This window comes from Nerophis ophidion, linkage group LG16, assembly GCF_033978795.1.
Source record: "Nerophis ophidion isolate RoL-2023_Sa linkage group LG16, RoL_Noph_v1.0, whole genome shotgun sequence".
NCBI lineage: Eukaryota > Metazoa > Chordata > Actinopteri > Syngnathiformes > Syngnathidae > Nerophis > Nerophis ophidion.
Window position 1 is genome coordinate 46,712,202 of NC_084626.1, and position 14,805 is coordinate 46,727,006.

The 14,805-nt window shown below is 40.6% G+C and overlaps 1 protein-coding gene across 4 annotated transcripts in view; it reads left to right on the top strand.

The window, feature by feature from the left end:
* Nucleotides 1-4,543: 4,543 nt before the first annotated feature.
* celf4 (CUGBP, Elav-like family member 4) overlaps nucleotides 4,544-14,805 on the top strand; it is a 344,818-nt gene continuing 334,556 nt past the window's right edge. For all 4 annotated transcript variants that reach the window (XM_061875334.1, XM_061875335.1, XM_061875337.1 and 1 more), the window contains exon 1: nucleotides 4,544-5,307. In XM_061875334.1, the coding sequence (XP_061731318.1) occupies nucleotides 4,965-5,307 (343 nt within the window). In that variant the 5' untranslated portion in view covers nucleotides 4,544-4,964. The remainder of the gene's footprint in view (nucleotides 5,308-14,805) is intronic.

The window sequence follows — 14,805 nt, forward strand, 5'->3', positions numbered from 1 at the left end:
TACAGCACTATGTCATCAGTTTCTGATTTATTAAATTGTATAACAGTGCAAAATATCGCTCATTTGAAGTGGTCTTTCTTGAACAATTTGGGGAAAAAAAGTGAAAATAAATAAAAACTTGTTGAAAAATAAACAAGTGACTCAAATATAAATGCAGATTTCTCCACATAGAAGTAATCATCAACTTAAAGTGCCCTCTTTGGGGATTGTAATAGAGATCCATCTGGATTCATCAACTTACTTCTAAACATTTCTTCACACAAAAATTAACATTTATGGAACATGTCCACAAAAAATCTAGCTGTCAACACTGAATGTTGCATTGTTGTATTTCTTTTCACAGTGTATGAACTTACATTCATATTTTGTTGGAATATTGTTCAATAAATATATTTATAAAGGATTTTTGAATTGTTGCTATTTTTTAGAATATTAAAAAAAAAATCTCACGTACCCCTTGGCATACCTTCAAGTACCCCCAAAGGTACAAGTACCCCCATTTGAGACCCACTGTTCTACACAATAACTCAGATATGTAACACTAGTGAGAAGTAGAGAACATGAAGGGATTTTTGGTCCCGAGCATGATTTGCTTTATTCATTATTGAGGTGTGTCTTGCTACTTTATGTTGTATTTTTTTTTTTTTTACATGAGATTTCCAGTTCAATTTATCATCAATCACTAGACGTAGAAATTAGGGCTGCGAATCTTTGGGTGTCTCACGATCCGATTCGATATCAATTCTTGGCGTCACGATTTGATTCAAAACATTTTTTTATTTTTTTTCAATTCAACACGATTTTCGATTCAAAACCGATTTTTTCCCAATTTAAAAGGATTGTTTATTCATTAAATACATAGAAATCTACCCCAGTCTGCTGACATGCTAGCAGAGTGTCACGTCTAAAAGGATCATGTTTTGTTTTGGTCATGTTTGGTTTGGTTTTTTTGGACAATCGGTTCCTCTTTTCGCACTTCCTGTTTTTTTTTTTGTTTTTTTTACCATAGCAACTAATTTGTTTTCACTCTGTCCTCATGTCACGCCCATGTCCTTATGTCTCACACCTGTTTGGACTAATCATGTTCATTATTTAAACCTGTAGTTACCAGGTGGTCAGCCTGGCGACTTTACATCTCTACTCCCTACATGCCATGCCATGCCTGTTAACCACACTGTCCATAGTTTCACTTCTGCCCATGCCACGTAAGTTTTTGTTTTTTTTATGTCACAGTCATTGAGTTTTGTCTTTTGTCCTTAGTCATGCCTTTGTGCTTGTTTTTGTTTTCAGTAGTCAAGTGTGTTCTCCGCCATTGTGCGCGCCTTTTGTTTGCTTTTTGTTAGTTAAAAATAAAGGATGTACTTACATTCACGTCTTGCTCGTGCTAACTTTCCTTTGCCTCGGAAAAACAATCCACGTCCAAGTCCAAGTTTTGTAAAAAGCTTTTATAATTGTAAAGGACAATGTTTTATCAACTGATGGCAATAATGTCAATTTGTTTTAACTATTAAAGGAACCAAAAATATGACTTATTTTATCTTTGTGAAAACATTGGACACAGTGTGTTGTCCAGCTTATGAGATGCCATGCAAGTGTAAGCCACTGTGACACTATTGTTCTTTTTTATTATTTGTATAAATGTCTAATGATAATGTCAATGAGGGATTTTTAATCACTGCTATGCTGAAATGATAACTAATATTGATACTGTTGTTGATAATATTCATTTTTGTTTCACTACTTTTGGTTTGTTCTGTGTGGTGTTTGTGTCTCCTCTCAATTGCTCTGTTTATTGCAGTTCTGAGTGTTGCTGGCTCAGCTTTGGTGTTGTAATTGGATTGCATTGTTATGGTATTGCTGTGTATTGTTTTGTTGGATTGATAAAAAAAATAATCGATTTTTTTTTAAAGTGAGAATCGATTCTGAATCGCACAACGTTGTGACGTTTTGTTGGCATCATGGTGCGTGTTTGTTCTCTCGAAGTGCAGTCGGATAAGGACACGGCGTTAAAGTAAGAAATTAAGATTTGTTTTATACTAAAAAACAAACTAAGAACAGAAATACTTGCACAGAGGCACTAAAGACAAAACCAACAGAACTAGCTTGTGAGCTAGAAAGAACTCAAGACGCTAGCATGTGAGCTAGGGAAATAAACAAACGAAGAAATAGCGTGGAAGCTAACGTACACAATGTCTTTACCACAAGCGGGGATAGCGACGTCACCTGTTGCATCAAATACAAATTAGACTGCGAGGTCGAATCAACAGAAAAGGCAGGCTTAAATAAGGAGAATAATTACGAGGCAGTGACACTAATGTGTAGCTATGGAAATGGAACAGGAAGTGCCACCAGGAACTAAGACAAACACTAACACAATGTAATACAAAACGGAACCAAAACCAGAATATGACATGATCCGAGCAGTGGATCATGACAAACGTGAGAATCGCGATTCAAATTGGAATCGATGTTTTCCCCACACCTGTAGTAAATATATTTATAAAGGATTTTTGAATTGTTGCTGTTTTTAGAATATTTTTAAAAAATCTGACGTACCCCTTGGCATACCTTCAAGTACCCCCATTTGAGAACCACTGTTCTACACAATAACTCCGATCAATCAATTCAATCAATGTTTATTTATATAGCCCCAAATCACAAATGTCTCAAAGGACTGCACAAATCATTACGACTACAACATCCTCGAAAGAACCCACAAAAGGGCAAGGAAAACTCACACCCAGTGGGCAGGGAGAATTCACATCCAGTGGGACGCCAGTGACAATGCTGACTATGAGAAACCTTGGAGAGGACCTCAGATGTGGGCAACCCCCCCCCCCCCCCCCCTCTAGGGGACCGAAAGCAATGGATGTCGAGCGGGTCTTACATGATACTGTGAAAGTTCAATCCATATTGCCTCCAACACAGCCGCGAGAGTTCAGTTCAAAGCGGATCCAAGACAGCAGCGAGAGTCCTGTCCACAGGAAACCATCCCATGCGGAGGCGGATCAGCAGTGTAGAGATGTCCCCAACCCATACACAGGCGAGCGGTCCATCCTGGGTCCTGACGAGCGGTCCATCCTGGGTCTCGACTCTGGACAGCCAGTACTTCATCCATGGTCATCGGACCGGACCCCCTCCACAAGGGAGGGGGGGGACATAGGAGAAAAAAGAAAAGAAGCGGCAGATCAACTGGTCTAAAAAGGAGGTCTATTTAAAGGCTAGAGTATACAGATGAGTTTTAAGGTGAGACTTAAATGCTTCTACTGAGGTAGCATCTCGAACTGTTACCGGGAGGGCATTCCAGAACGGAAAACGCTCTATAGCCCGCAGACTTTTTTTGGGCTCTAGGAATCACTAATAAGCCGGAGTCTTTTGAAGGCAGATTTCTTGCCGGGACATATGGTACAATACAATCGGCAAGATAGGCTGGAGCTAGACCGTGTAGTATTTTATACGTAAGTAGTAAAACCTTAAAGTCACATCTTAAGTGCACAGGAAGCCAGTATAGGTATATATGTATGTATATATGTATATAAAGGTATATGCAGTATAGGTATATATGTATGTATACATGTATATAAAGGTATATACAGTATAGGTATATATGTATGTATATATGTATATAAAGGTATATACAGTATAGGTATATATGTATGTATATATGTATATAAAGGTATATACAGTACAGGCGTAATGTGATCAAACTTTCTTGTTCTTGTCAAAAGTCTAGCAGCCGCATTTTGTACCAACTGTAATCTTTTAATGCTAGACATTCGGGAGACCCGAAAATAATATGTTACAGTAATGGAGACGAGACGTAACAAACGCATGGATAATGATCTCGGCGTCTTTAGTGGACAAAGATATGTAACATTCGTGAGAAGTACAGAATATGAAGGGATTTTTGGTCCCGAACGTGATTTGCTTTATTCATTATTGACGCGTGTCTTGCTACTTTTAAGTTGTATATTTATTTTTTTTACATGAGATGTCCAGTTCAATGTATCATCAATCACTATACCTAACGTCTTTATTTTTTTCCAACTCAACACATACCCACCCGTATATGTGCCCCCTTCCCACGCCACTCGGCGGTGCTCACAGACTTTCTCTTTCCCTGTGAGCCAAAGGAATCCGCACGCACACGCACGCGCACACGCACGGGACTCCTGCAAAAAGACAGAACACGATGCAAAACGTCCACGTGTTATAATTGCAACCATGAGCAAAGAAAATGGTGTGTGTGTGGGGGGGGGGGGGGGGGGGGGGGAGTGGAAAAAAGCCTCCTTTGAATATGGCTTTTAATTTCAGCACCACGGAGCTGTCCAGTATCCCTGCAGGGAGGATGCGCGCGCAGGAGGCTGAGGGATGCAAAACACCAACATTGACAACAATAACATCGATTAATAAAGCATCATTGATACTGCGTGGACGTGGACAAAAGCACAAAGGACTCTTTTTTTCTCCTCTTCTTCTTCTTCTGTATTTCTCTATTTATAGCGCCGGAACGTACCATTCGCGCTCCCCAGAAGAAGGGAGGGGGTGGCGGGAGAGGCTGTGCGTGACATGTTCCAAGCCGACTGGGTTGAAACCTCCCCGCCGTCGAGGCGCAGGTTGAGCCGACCCTGCCCGTTTAAACCCAGAAGACAACCCACCGCGACTCAAATGCGAGAAGAAGAAAAAAAACAAAAAGGAAAAGAGGCCAGGGACGCGCGGAGCGTGGGTGTAAATAGGCACGCGTGAACACGCACTCTCTTTTTTTTTTATCTCCCTCCCCTCCCTCTCTTCTTCTATCTCTCCCTTCTCTCTCCCTCTGTTCCCCTCTTCATCCCATCAATGAGCGACTTATTAAGCAGGACTTAAAACATCGGGACCGGGAAAAAAAAAAAAAGACAACAACAACAACCCACCCCCTCCAAAAAAAGAAGGAGGGCATTGCGCGCGTCTCGGCCAGGCGCTACATGTGTTTGCACGCGCGTGTCAATATTGGCAGGACGGCAGAAACCCCCGCCAGCGAGAAGACTTCATCAGCTTCTGTTGCGCCCCGGTCTCAAGTCGGAGCGACCATGGCAACTTTGACCAACGGGCAGGTGGACGCCGCCGCCAACGGGCTGGTGAACGGATTAAGCCACGGCCACGGCTGCCCGGCCACCATCCCCATGAAGGACCACGACGCCATCAAACTCTTCATCGGCCAGATCCCGCGCAACCTGGACGAGAAGGACCTGCGGCCCCTCTTCGAGGAGTTCGGCAAGATCTACGAGCTCACCGTGCTCAAGGACCGCTTCACGGGCATGCACAAAGGTGGGTGACGTGACGTGCGCGCGCACTTAAACATCAAGCGGCTATTCTGATGAAATGTGTACTATGGAGGCAGAGTCACGACGGCGGGGATGGGGGGGGAGAGGGGCTCCTTTTGGGGGGGCGGGGGGCGCAGTTGTAAGCGTGATTCCATTCATTCCATCATTTATTTGTATTGTTTTTTTTTTGGTCTAATCATATATTGATGATGTTTATATCAATATCTGCTGCACAGATTGATTTTGCAAAAGAAAAGAGAGGGATATTTATCTAGAATTGAACTTCATTTAACATGTTGCAACAGCTGGAGGCTTGCTTGCCTGCAGCATCATTTGTGTGTTTTAAGTCTTTTTTTATTTTTTATTTATTTTTTTGTCCTGTCCAGCTTCTCAGGCAAATGTTACAGTTGATGTAGATTCCCACAACTGTGCAGTTGTAAGCGTGATTCCATTCATTCCATCATTTATTTGTATTATTTTTTCTGGTCTAATCATATATTGATGATGTTTATATCAATATCTGCTGCACAGCTTGACTTTGCAAAAGAAAAGAGAGGGACATTTCTCTAGAATTTAACTTAATTTAACATGTTGCAACAGCTGGAGGCTTGCTTGCCTGCAGCATCATTTGTGTGTTTTAAGTCCATCCATCCGTCCATTTTCTACCGCTTATTCCCTTTCGGGGTCGCGGGGGGCGCTGGCGCCTATCTCAGCTACAATCGGGCGGAAGGCGGGGTACACCCTGGACAAGTTGCCACCTCATCGCAGGGCCAACACAGATAGACAGACAACATTCACACTCACATTCACACACTAGGGCCAATTTGGTGTTGCCAATCAACCTATCCCCAGGTGCATGTCTTTGGAAGTGGGAGGAAGCCGGAGTACCCGGAGGGAACCCACGCATTCACGGGGAGAACATGCAAACTCCACACAGAAAGATCCCGAGCCTGGATTTGAACCCAGGACTGCAGGACCTTCGTATTGTGAGGCAGACGCACTAACCCCTCTGCCACCGTGAAGTGTTTTAAGTCTTTTTTTATTTTTTATTTATTTTTTTGTCCTGTCCAGCTTCTCGGGCAAATGTTACAGTTGATGTAGATTCCCACAATTGTGCAGTTTTAAGCGTGATTCCATTCATTCCATCATTTATTTGTATTATTTTGTTGTGGTCTAATCATATATTGATGATGTTTATATCAATATCTGCTGCACAGCTTGACTTTGCAAAAGAAAAGAGAGGGATATTTCTCTAGAATTGAACTTAATTTAGCACGTTGCAACAGCTGGAGGCTTGCTTGCCTGCAGCATCATTTGTGTGTTTTAAGTCTTTTTTTATTTTTTATTTATTTTTTTGTCCTGTCCAGCTTCTCAGGGAAATGTTACAGTTGATGTAGATTCCCACAATTGTGCAGTTTTAAGCATGATTCCATTCATTCCATCATTTATTTGTATTATTTTTTCTGGTCTAATCATATATTGATGATTTTTATATCAATATCTGCTGCACAGCTTGACTTTGCAAAAGAAAAGAGAGATATATTTCTCTGGAATTTAACTTCATTTAACATGTTGCAAAAGCTGGAGGCCTGCTTGCCTGCAGCATCATTTGTGTGTTTTAAGTCTTTTTTTATTTTTTATTTATTTTTTTGTCCTGTCCAGCTTCTCGGGCAAATGTTACAGTTGATGTAGATTCCCACAATTGTGCAGTTTTAAGCGTGATTCCATTCATTCCATCATTTATTTGTATTATTTTTTTTTGGTCTAATCATATATTGATGATGTTTATATCAATATCTGCTGCACAGCTTGACTTTGCAAAAGAAAAGAGAGATATATTTTTCTAGAATTTAACTTCATTTAACATGTTGCAACAGCTGGAGGCTTGCTTGCCTGCAGCATCATTTGTGTGTTTTAAGTCTTTTTTATTTTATTTTTTATTTTTTTTTTGTCCTTTACAGATGTGCAGTTGTAAGCATGCTTCCATTCATTCCATTTTTTTTTTTCGTCAAATCATTTATTATTGATGAGTATATCCATATCTGCTGCACAAATTGACTTTGCAAAAGAAACAAGTGGGATGTTTATCTTTAACTTAACTTAATTTAACATGTTGCAATAGCTGGAGGCTTGATTGCCTTGTGTGTCTTATATTAAGTCTTTTTTTTTGGTGTCCTATTCCAGCTTCTCAGGAACATCTTACAGTTGATGTAGATTCCATTTCTGCATAGTTGTAAGCGTGCTTCCATTCATTACATGTATTTATTTATTTATTTATTTTTTGTCAAATCATATATTGATGATGTTTATATTCATATGTGCTGCACAGATTAACTTTGCAGAAGAAAAAAGTGTGATATTTCTCTGTAATTTAACTTTATTTAACATGTTGCACTAGCTGGATGCTTGATTGCCGAGTGTCTTAAGTCTTTTAATTTTTATTTCTTTTTTTTTTTTTTGTCCTGTCCAGCTTCTCAGGTAAATCTTACAGTTGATGTAGATTCTCATTTCTGCATAGTTGTAAGCGTGATTACATTTATTTATTTTTATTTTTTTGGTCAAATCATATATTGCTGATGTTTGTATTCATATCTGCTGCAAAGATTGACTTTCCAAAAGTAAAGAGTGGGATATTTATCTGTAATTTAACTTCATTTAACATGTTGCTGAGTGTCTTAAGTCTTTTTTTTTTTTTTGTCCTGTCCAGCTTCTCTGGCAGATCATAAAGTTGATGTAAATGCCTCATATACCCCATGTACTTTACAAAAGAGAAGTATCAATCAATCAACGTTTACTTACATTGTCCCAAATCAGGAGTGTCTCAAAGGGCTGCCCAAGCCACAACGACATCATCTTGCCTTATTCGTATATTTGACTTTATCAAATGGATTTGTGTTATCGTTTGGTGCAGCCGGGTCGGTGCTGGGGATAGAAAGAAGGGGGACATTTTGAGGTCAAGGGGGGGATTAGACAACCAACACAACAACAGCAACAATAGAGCAACATCAGCAAATAGGATTTGTATAAATATGATGTTAAACGTGAGAGGAAAGAAGCAGTTAGCGAAATAAATAATAATACAGAAATGACAATGAACATTATTACATTACAAATGTCTCAATACAAATACCGGTAAAATATCACTATTGATAATGAACGATAACAATAATGACATCCATTATCAACAATACAAGTGTCTTAAGTAATAAATATACACTTGATGAAATACTTGCGGTGATCCTTGAGCTGTAATGTCGACGGTCAGCCTTTTTCCTCCCCGTGCAACAGGAGTGATGGTGTACTTTATTCCCTCCTCTCCGGAGGAAAGGCAAATCAGCGTTTAATGAGAGGTCAGTAATTGATCCACGGCACCTGCAGGACACGAAGTACATTAAGGAGCGCCACCTCGCCGACTGTAAGCTGCCGTGTAAACACGGCGTACGCGGGACATTTTCAAAGAAGAACCGACTTATTAATAGCACAGCTGTAGTAGCGACCCCCCCACCCCTCGCCCCCTGTTGGACGGTTAATCAGCGGCGGGCCCCCGGGACTTGAGGCAGCGCTCACTGGCTGATTCCTACAACTGACTCTTCGCCGCGATATACGGCCCTGCTCTTCCGCTTTCATTAGCGAGCCCCCGCTGTGCTCGTATTTTAACTAGCTGGGGGCGCCATGGCAGCACGTTTTAAAACATGCACCTTCCATATGAGAGGAAGTGCACTAAGGGTGTCGCAAATAAACATGACAAACTATTTTCATGATTCTTATTTGTAAAAGTTCTTAATCGATTAATCAATGTTTGTGTGTAATGTTCTATATTTCTATATTTCTTATGTTTGACTGCCATCATATTGCAGTCCACACATATCTCTTATGTGTGGCTGCCATCTACTGGTCACACTTATCATTTCATTTGAGGTTGGTAAACATGACGGGGGCGGTATAGCTCGGTTGGTAGAGTGGCCGTGCCAGCAACTTGAGGGTTGCAGGTTCGATTCCCGCTTCCGCCATCCTAGTCACTGCCGTTGTGTCCTTGGGCAAGACACTTTACCCACCTGCTCCCTGTGCCATCCACACTGGTTTAAATGTAACTTAGATAGTGGGTTTCACTATGTAAAGCGCTTTGAGTCACTCGAGAAAAGCGCTATATAAATGTAATTCACTAATTCACATGACATAAATCATTCCCTACATTAGTTTTGAGGAAATGAAAGGATTTTAAGTGCACCTCATAGTCCAAAAAATATGGCGATAAGTAAAAGAGCACTCAAAAAGGAGTGAGGAGAAAAATAATGAAGGATGCACACTAAAGTTGTGGGGAATCACAATCAAACAATTTAAAACTACAACTGCAGGATACCAGAAATGTGAGTGGAGCCAAAGCAGAGGAGATGTACGCGACTGGAAGGGTGAAGCATCAGGAACTCTACTGGTGCCGTGGGAAGGGACTGGAGAGCTTAAATAGTCAGGAGGGGTTGAGCATCAGGTGACCCAGAAACCAGGCACGGCAACAAGTAGAATATACACGTACATCCGGAAAGTATTCACAGCACTTGACTTGTTATACATTTATCTACTGGTCACACTTAAACCATGTACTATATAAAATAGCTTTGAGGTCGGTAAGCACAACCAAAATTATTCCGTACATTAGGTGCACCGTGTGACAAGGCGCACTGTCCAGTTTTGAGAAAGAGAAAGGATTTTAAGTGTGCCTCATAGTCCAAAAAAAATACGACAATAACAGAGAGAGCACTCAAAAAGGAGTGAGGGGAAAAATAATGAAGGATGCACACTAAAGGTGTGGAGAATCACAATGGACGATTAGACACTACAAGCACGGGAAAAGGAGAAGCGTGAGTGGAGCCAAAGCAGAGGAGATGTACACAACTGGAAGGGTGAAGCATCAGGAACTCTACTGGCGCTGTGGGAAGGGACTGGAGAGCTTAAATAGTCAGTAGGGGATGAGCATCAGGTGACCCAGAAATAGAAGACTGATCTTCTTCTACATGTTGTTATGTTACAGCCTTATTCCAAAAAGCAACACATTCATTTTTGTTCTCAAAATTCTACACACAATAACCCATAATTATTATTTTTTTTTGTGCAAATTTATAAAAACATTGTTGTTGTTTTATTCACAAATTGACTCACGCAAGAGTCGGTAAATACTTTTTTGGATGTGTCATGGAGTGAATGTCGTTTATATCCCTACTCATCCCTTTTGTCCTCACTTACTGACGCCATGGGGCCCGCTTATGACTCAAGTCCTGTCGTGCACATCTCGGCACAAAGCAGGAACGGGAGACAAACGACTGGCGTTTTTGTTCAACCTCTCTCCTTAAAGGCCTACTGAAATGAGATGTTCTTATTTAAACGGGGATAGCAGGTCCATTCTATGTGTCATACTTCATCATTTCGCCATATTTTTGCTGAAAGGATTTAGTAGAGAACATCCACGATAAAGTTCCCAACTTTTGGCCGCTAATAAAAAAGCCTTGCCTGTACAGGAAGTAGCAGACGATGTGCGCGAGACCTCACGGGTTGTGGAGCTCCTCACATCTGAACATTGTTTACAATCATGGCCACCAGCAGCAAGAGCGATTCGGACCGAGAAAGCGACAATATCCCCATTAATTTGAGCGAGCATGAAAGATTTGTGGATAAGGAAAGTTAGAGTGAAGCACTAGAAGAAGAAAAAAAGGCGACGGCAGTGGGAGCGACTCAGATGTTATTAGACACATTTACTTGGATAATTCTGGAAAATCCCTTATCTGCTTATTGTGGTACTAGTCTTTTAGTGAGATTATAAAGTCATACGTGAAAGTCGGAGGGTTGCGGTGACAGCCAATGTCTCTGGTGGAAGCCATGGAGGAGCCAAGAAAGTCACAGCTGCCTTTTTGACAGCTGCTGCAGGAGGACGCAAACTCTGCTCAAGTCTCCGGTAAGAGCCGACTTAATATCACAATTTTCTCCTGCAAAAACTTGCTGGTCGAAATGTGGTAGAGAAACATGTTTGCTTGACCGCTCCGCTCCATAGTAAAGCTTCACAACAAACAAAGAAACACCGGCTGTGTTTGTTTTGCTAACGGCAGCTGCAATCCGTCGCTTTCCATCAGCAGCATTCTTCTTTGACGTCTCCATTATTAATTGAACAAATTGCAAAAGATTCAGCAACACAGATGTCCAAAATACTGTGGATTTATGCGATGAAAAGAGACAACTTTTAGTGACGATTTCCCCATTAATTTGAGCGAGGATGAAAAATTTGTGGATGAGGAAAGTGAGAGTGAAGGACTAGGAAAAAAAAAATTATACAGTGGGAGCGATTCGGATGTTATTAGACACATTTACTAGGATAATTCTGGAAAATCCATTATCTGCTTATTGTGTTACTATTTTTTTAGTGAGATTATATGGTCGTACCTGTACAACCTGTACAACCTTTCTTAAGCACCAGTTGACAGGTGGCGGCGATGCCCATCTCTGCCCTTCGCAAGGGACCCTCTTTGAAACACGATCTTTCAAAATGATCACTGCATAAAACACTGTACTTTGTGTGTGTGGTCCAATCCAATCCACTTTATTTATATAGCACATTTAAACAACAATAACGTTTCCAAAGTGCTGCACAGCCATGTTAAAAACAATTGTAAAAAAAAAAATAAAATGAAATAAAAAAAAATATATATATATATATTATGCTCCACCAATGACTGAATAAAAACAAAAAATAAATAAATATAAAACCAATAAAAACAATATAAAAACAAATATGATCAAAAACTATTTTAAAGGGTAAACTCAATTAAAACAGTAAAATAGAAATCAAAGTGTATAAAAAACACTGAGGACAACAGAGAACAGAGGACCACACAACTCATGTAGTGTTAAAAGCCAAAGAATAAAAGTGTTCGCTTGACCGCTCTGTTCCATAGTATAGCCCCACCGTCATCTTCCGGGAATGTAAACAATGAAACACCGGCTGTGTTTGTGTTGCTAAAGGCGGCCGCAATACACCGCTTCCCACCTGCAGCTTTCTTCTTTGACGTCTCCATGATTAATTGACCGAATTGCAAAAGATTCAGCAACACAGATGTCCAGGAATTATGCGATGAAGAGAGACGACTTATAGCTTGGAACGATGCTGGAACAAAATGTGACGTCAGGCGTCATCATACCGCGACATTTTAGCATGATACTTCCGCGCGAGATTTAAAATTGCCATTTAGTAAACTAAAGCGGCCTTATTGGCATGTGTTGCAATGTTAATATTCCATCATTGATATATAAACTATCAGACTGCGTGGTCGCTAGTAGTGACTTTCAGTAGGCCTTTGCACGGAAGCATTTGCACGGAGAAATAAGCCGTTTTTTGTATTTCTTTTCTGCCCCGGCAGGTAATAAATGTTGCTTATCCCGTCCTACAGTATCAACAAGCCCAAATAAATGGTAATACTTCCTCTGAAGAAAGAGACCCCTATTACAGCCGTTGTCAACTGGGCCTGTGATAGCGTTGCCATAGTCCTCCTGGTAATGACTCCATGTATCACTGCTAATCTAGTCTTTAGGATTCTGTCCCCTCGGAGCAGAGGCTGGAGTGGGGAGGGGGAGCAGGAAGGGACAGAGGAGCAAGGCGGCGGGACAGGAGTACAGGCCTGCGTTCTCTCAACCGTTTTATTCCTCTCCCCTCTGCCACCCGGCCATGCTAATAGAGGCCATTTGTAACGCTCAGTGTGGGCAGAGAGATAGTTAGCACATTCTTCGGAAGCCGGGTCCGTTCACGAAGGGAAGCTCGGAGCGGCGACGCGGCCGTCAGTCGGTTACGGGGAAAGCTTAACGAGCTGTGAGGACGCGAGCCGAGCGTGTCGCTCGTTGTGTTTCCATGGAAACGTAAACCAGTGCGATTAGTTGTCCTTTGTTGACTCGTGTGATCCATGAAGGTGGTGGTGAGCAGAGGTGGGTAGTAACGCGCTACATCTACTTGAGTAACTTTTGGGATAAATTGTACTTTTACGAGTAGTTTTTTATGCAACATACTTTTACTTGAGTATATTTATAGAGAAGAAACGCTACTTTTACTCCGTTCCATTGATCTACTTTCAGCTCGCTACTCGCTACTTGTTTTTATCGATCTATTAATGTTTGTTTTGGTTAATGACAGAGCTTCAAAGTAGAATCCACGCATGCCTGCGTTTGACCAATCACATGCAGTCACTGGTGACGTTGGACCAATCAAACAGAGCCAGGCGGTCACATGACCCCATTTATACAAGTTGAAAAACGTATTGGGGTGTTACCATTTAGTGGTCAATTGTGCAGAATATGTACTGTACTGTGCAATCTAATAATAAAAGTTTCAATCAATCGATAAAAAAGTGTAAAGGAAAAAAGGCACTTTTTATTTCAACCGTACTTCCCGTCAAAAGCCTAAAGACTGATCGCACAGTTTCCTGTCTTCACAATAAAAGCGCCGCTCCATCGTGCCTGCGCTAACAAAATAAGAGTCTCCGAAAGCCAGCGCAAACAAGCTAGCAAGCTACGGAGTTTGCCGCCAATGTATTTCTTATAAAGTGTATAAAAACGAATATGGAAGCTGGACAAATAAGATGCCAAAAACCAACGACTTTCATGTGGTATTAGACGGAAAAGAGGAACTTTTTTTCTCCTCCATTTGAAAACCGGGACTTTATCAGCACTATACTGTCTGATTCCAATCAATGCAAGTCATCAGAATCAGGTAATACACCAACTTATATTCTTGTCTTCATGAAAGATAGCAATCTATATGTTAAACATGCATGTATATTCATTAAAACACCTTTAACATGTCAACAAAAACGGCAAAATAAATAAATATAAATGATATACTGTATATATAAATGTATGTATGTATATATATATATATATATATATATATATATATATATATATATATATATGATATGTGTGTGTATGTATATATGAGGTAGATCACCTCGACTTGGTCATTTATTAAGTAATTGATAAACGTTGAAAAACGTTTTGGGGTGTTACCATTTAGTGGTCAATTGTACAGAATATGTACTGTACTGTACAATCTAATAATAAAAGTTTCAATCAATCGATAAAAAGTGTAAAGGAAAAAAGGCACTTTTTATTTCAACCGTACTTCCCGTCAAAAGCCTAAAGACTGATCGCACAGTTCCTGTCTTCACAATAAAAGCGCCGCTCCATCGTGCCTGCGCTAACAAAATAAGAGTCTCCGAAAGCCAGCGCAAACAAGCTAGCAAGCTACGGAGTTTGCCGCCAATGTATTTCTTATAAAGTGTATAAAAACGAATATGGAAGCTGGACAAATAAGATGCCAAAAACCAACGACTTTCATGTGGTATTAGACGGAAAAGAGGAACTTTTTTTCTCCTCCATTTGAAAACCGGGACTTTATCAGCACTATACTGTCTGATTCCAATCAATGCAAGTCATCAGAATCAGGTAATACACCAACTTATATTCTTGTCTT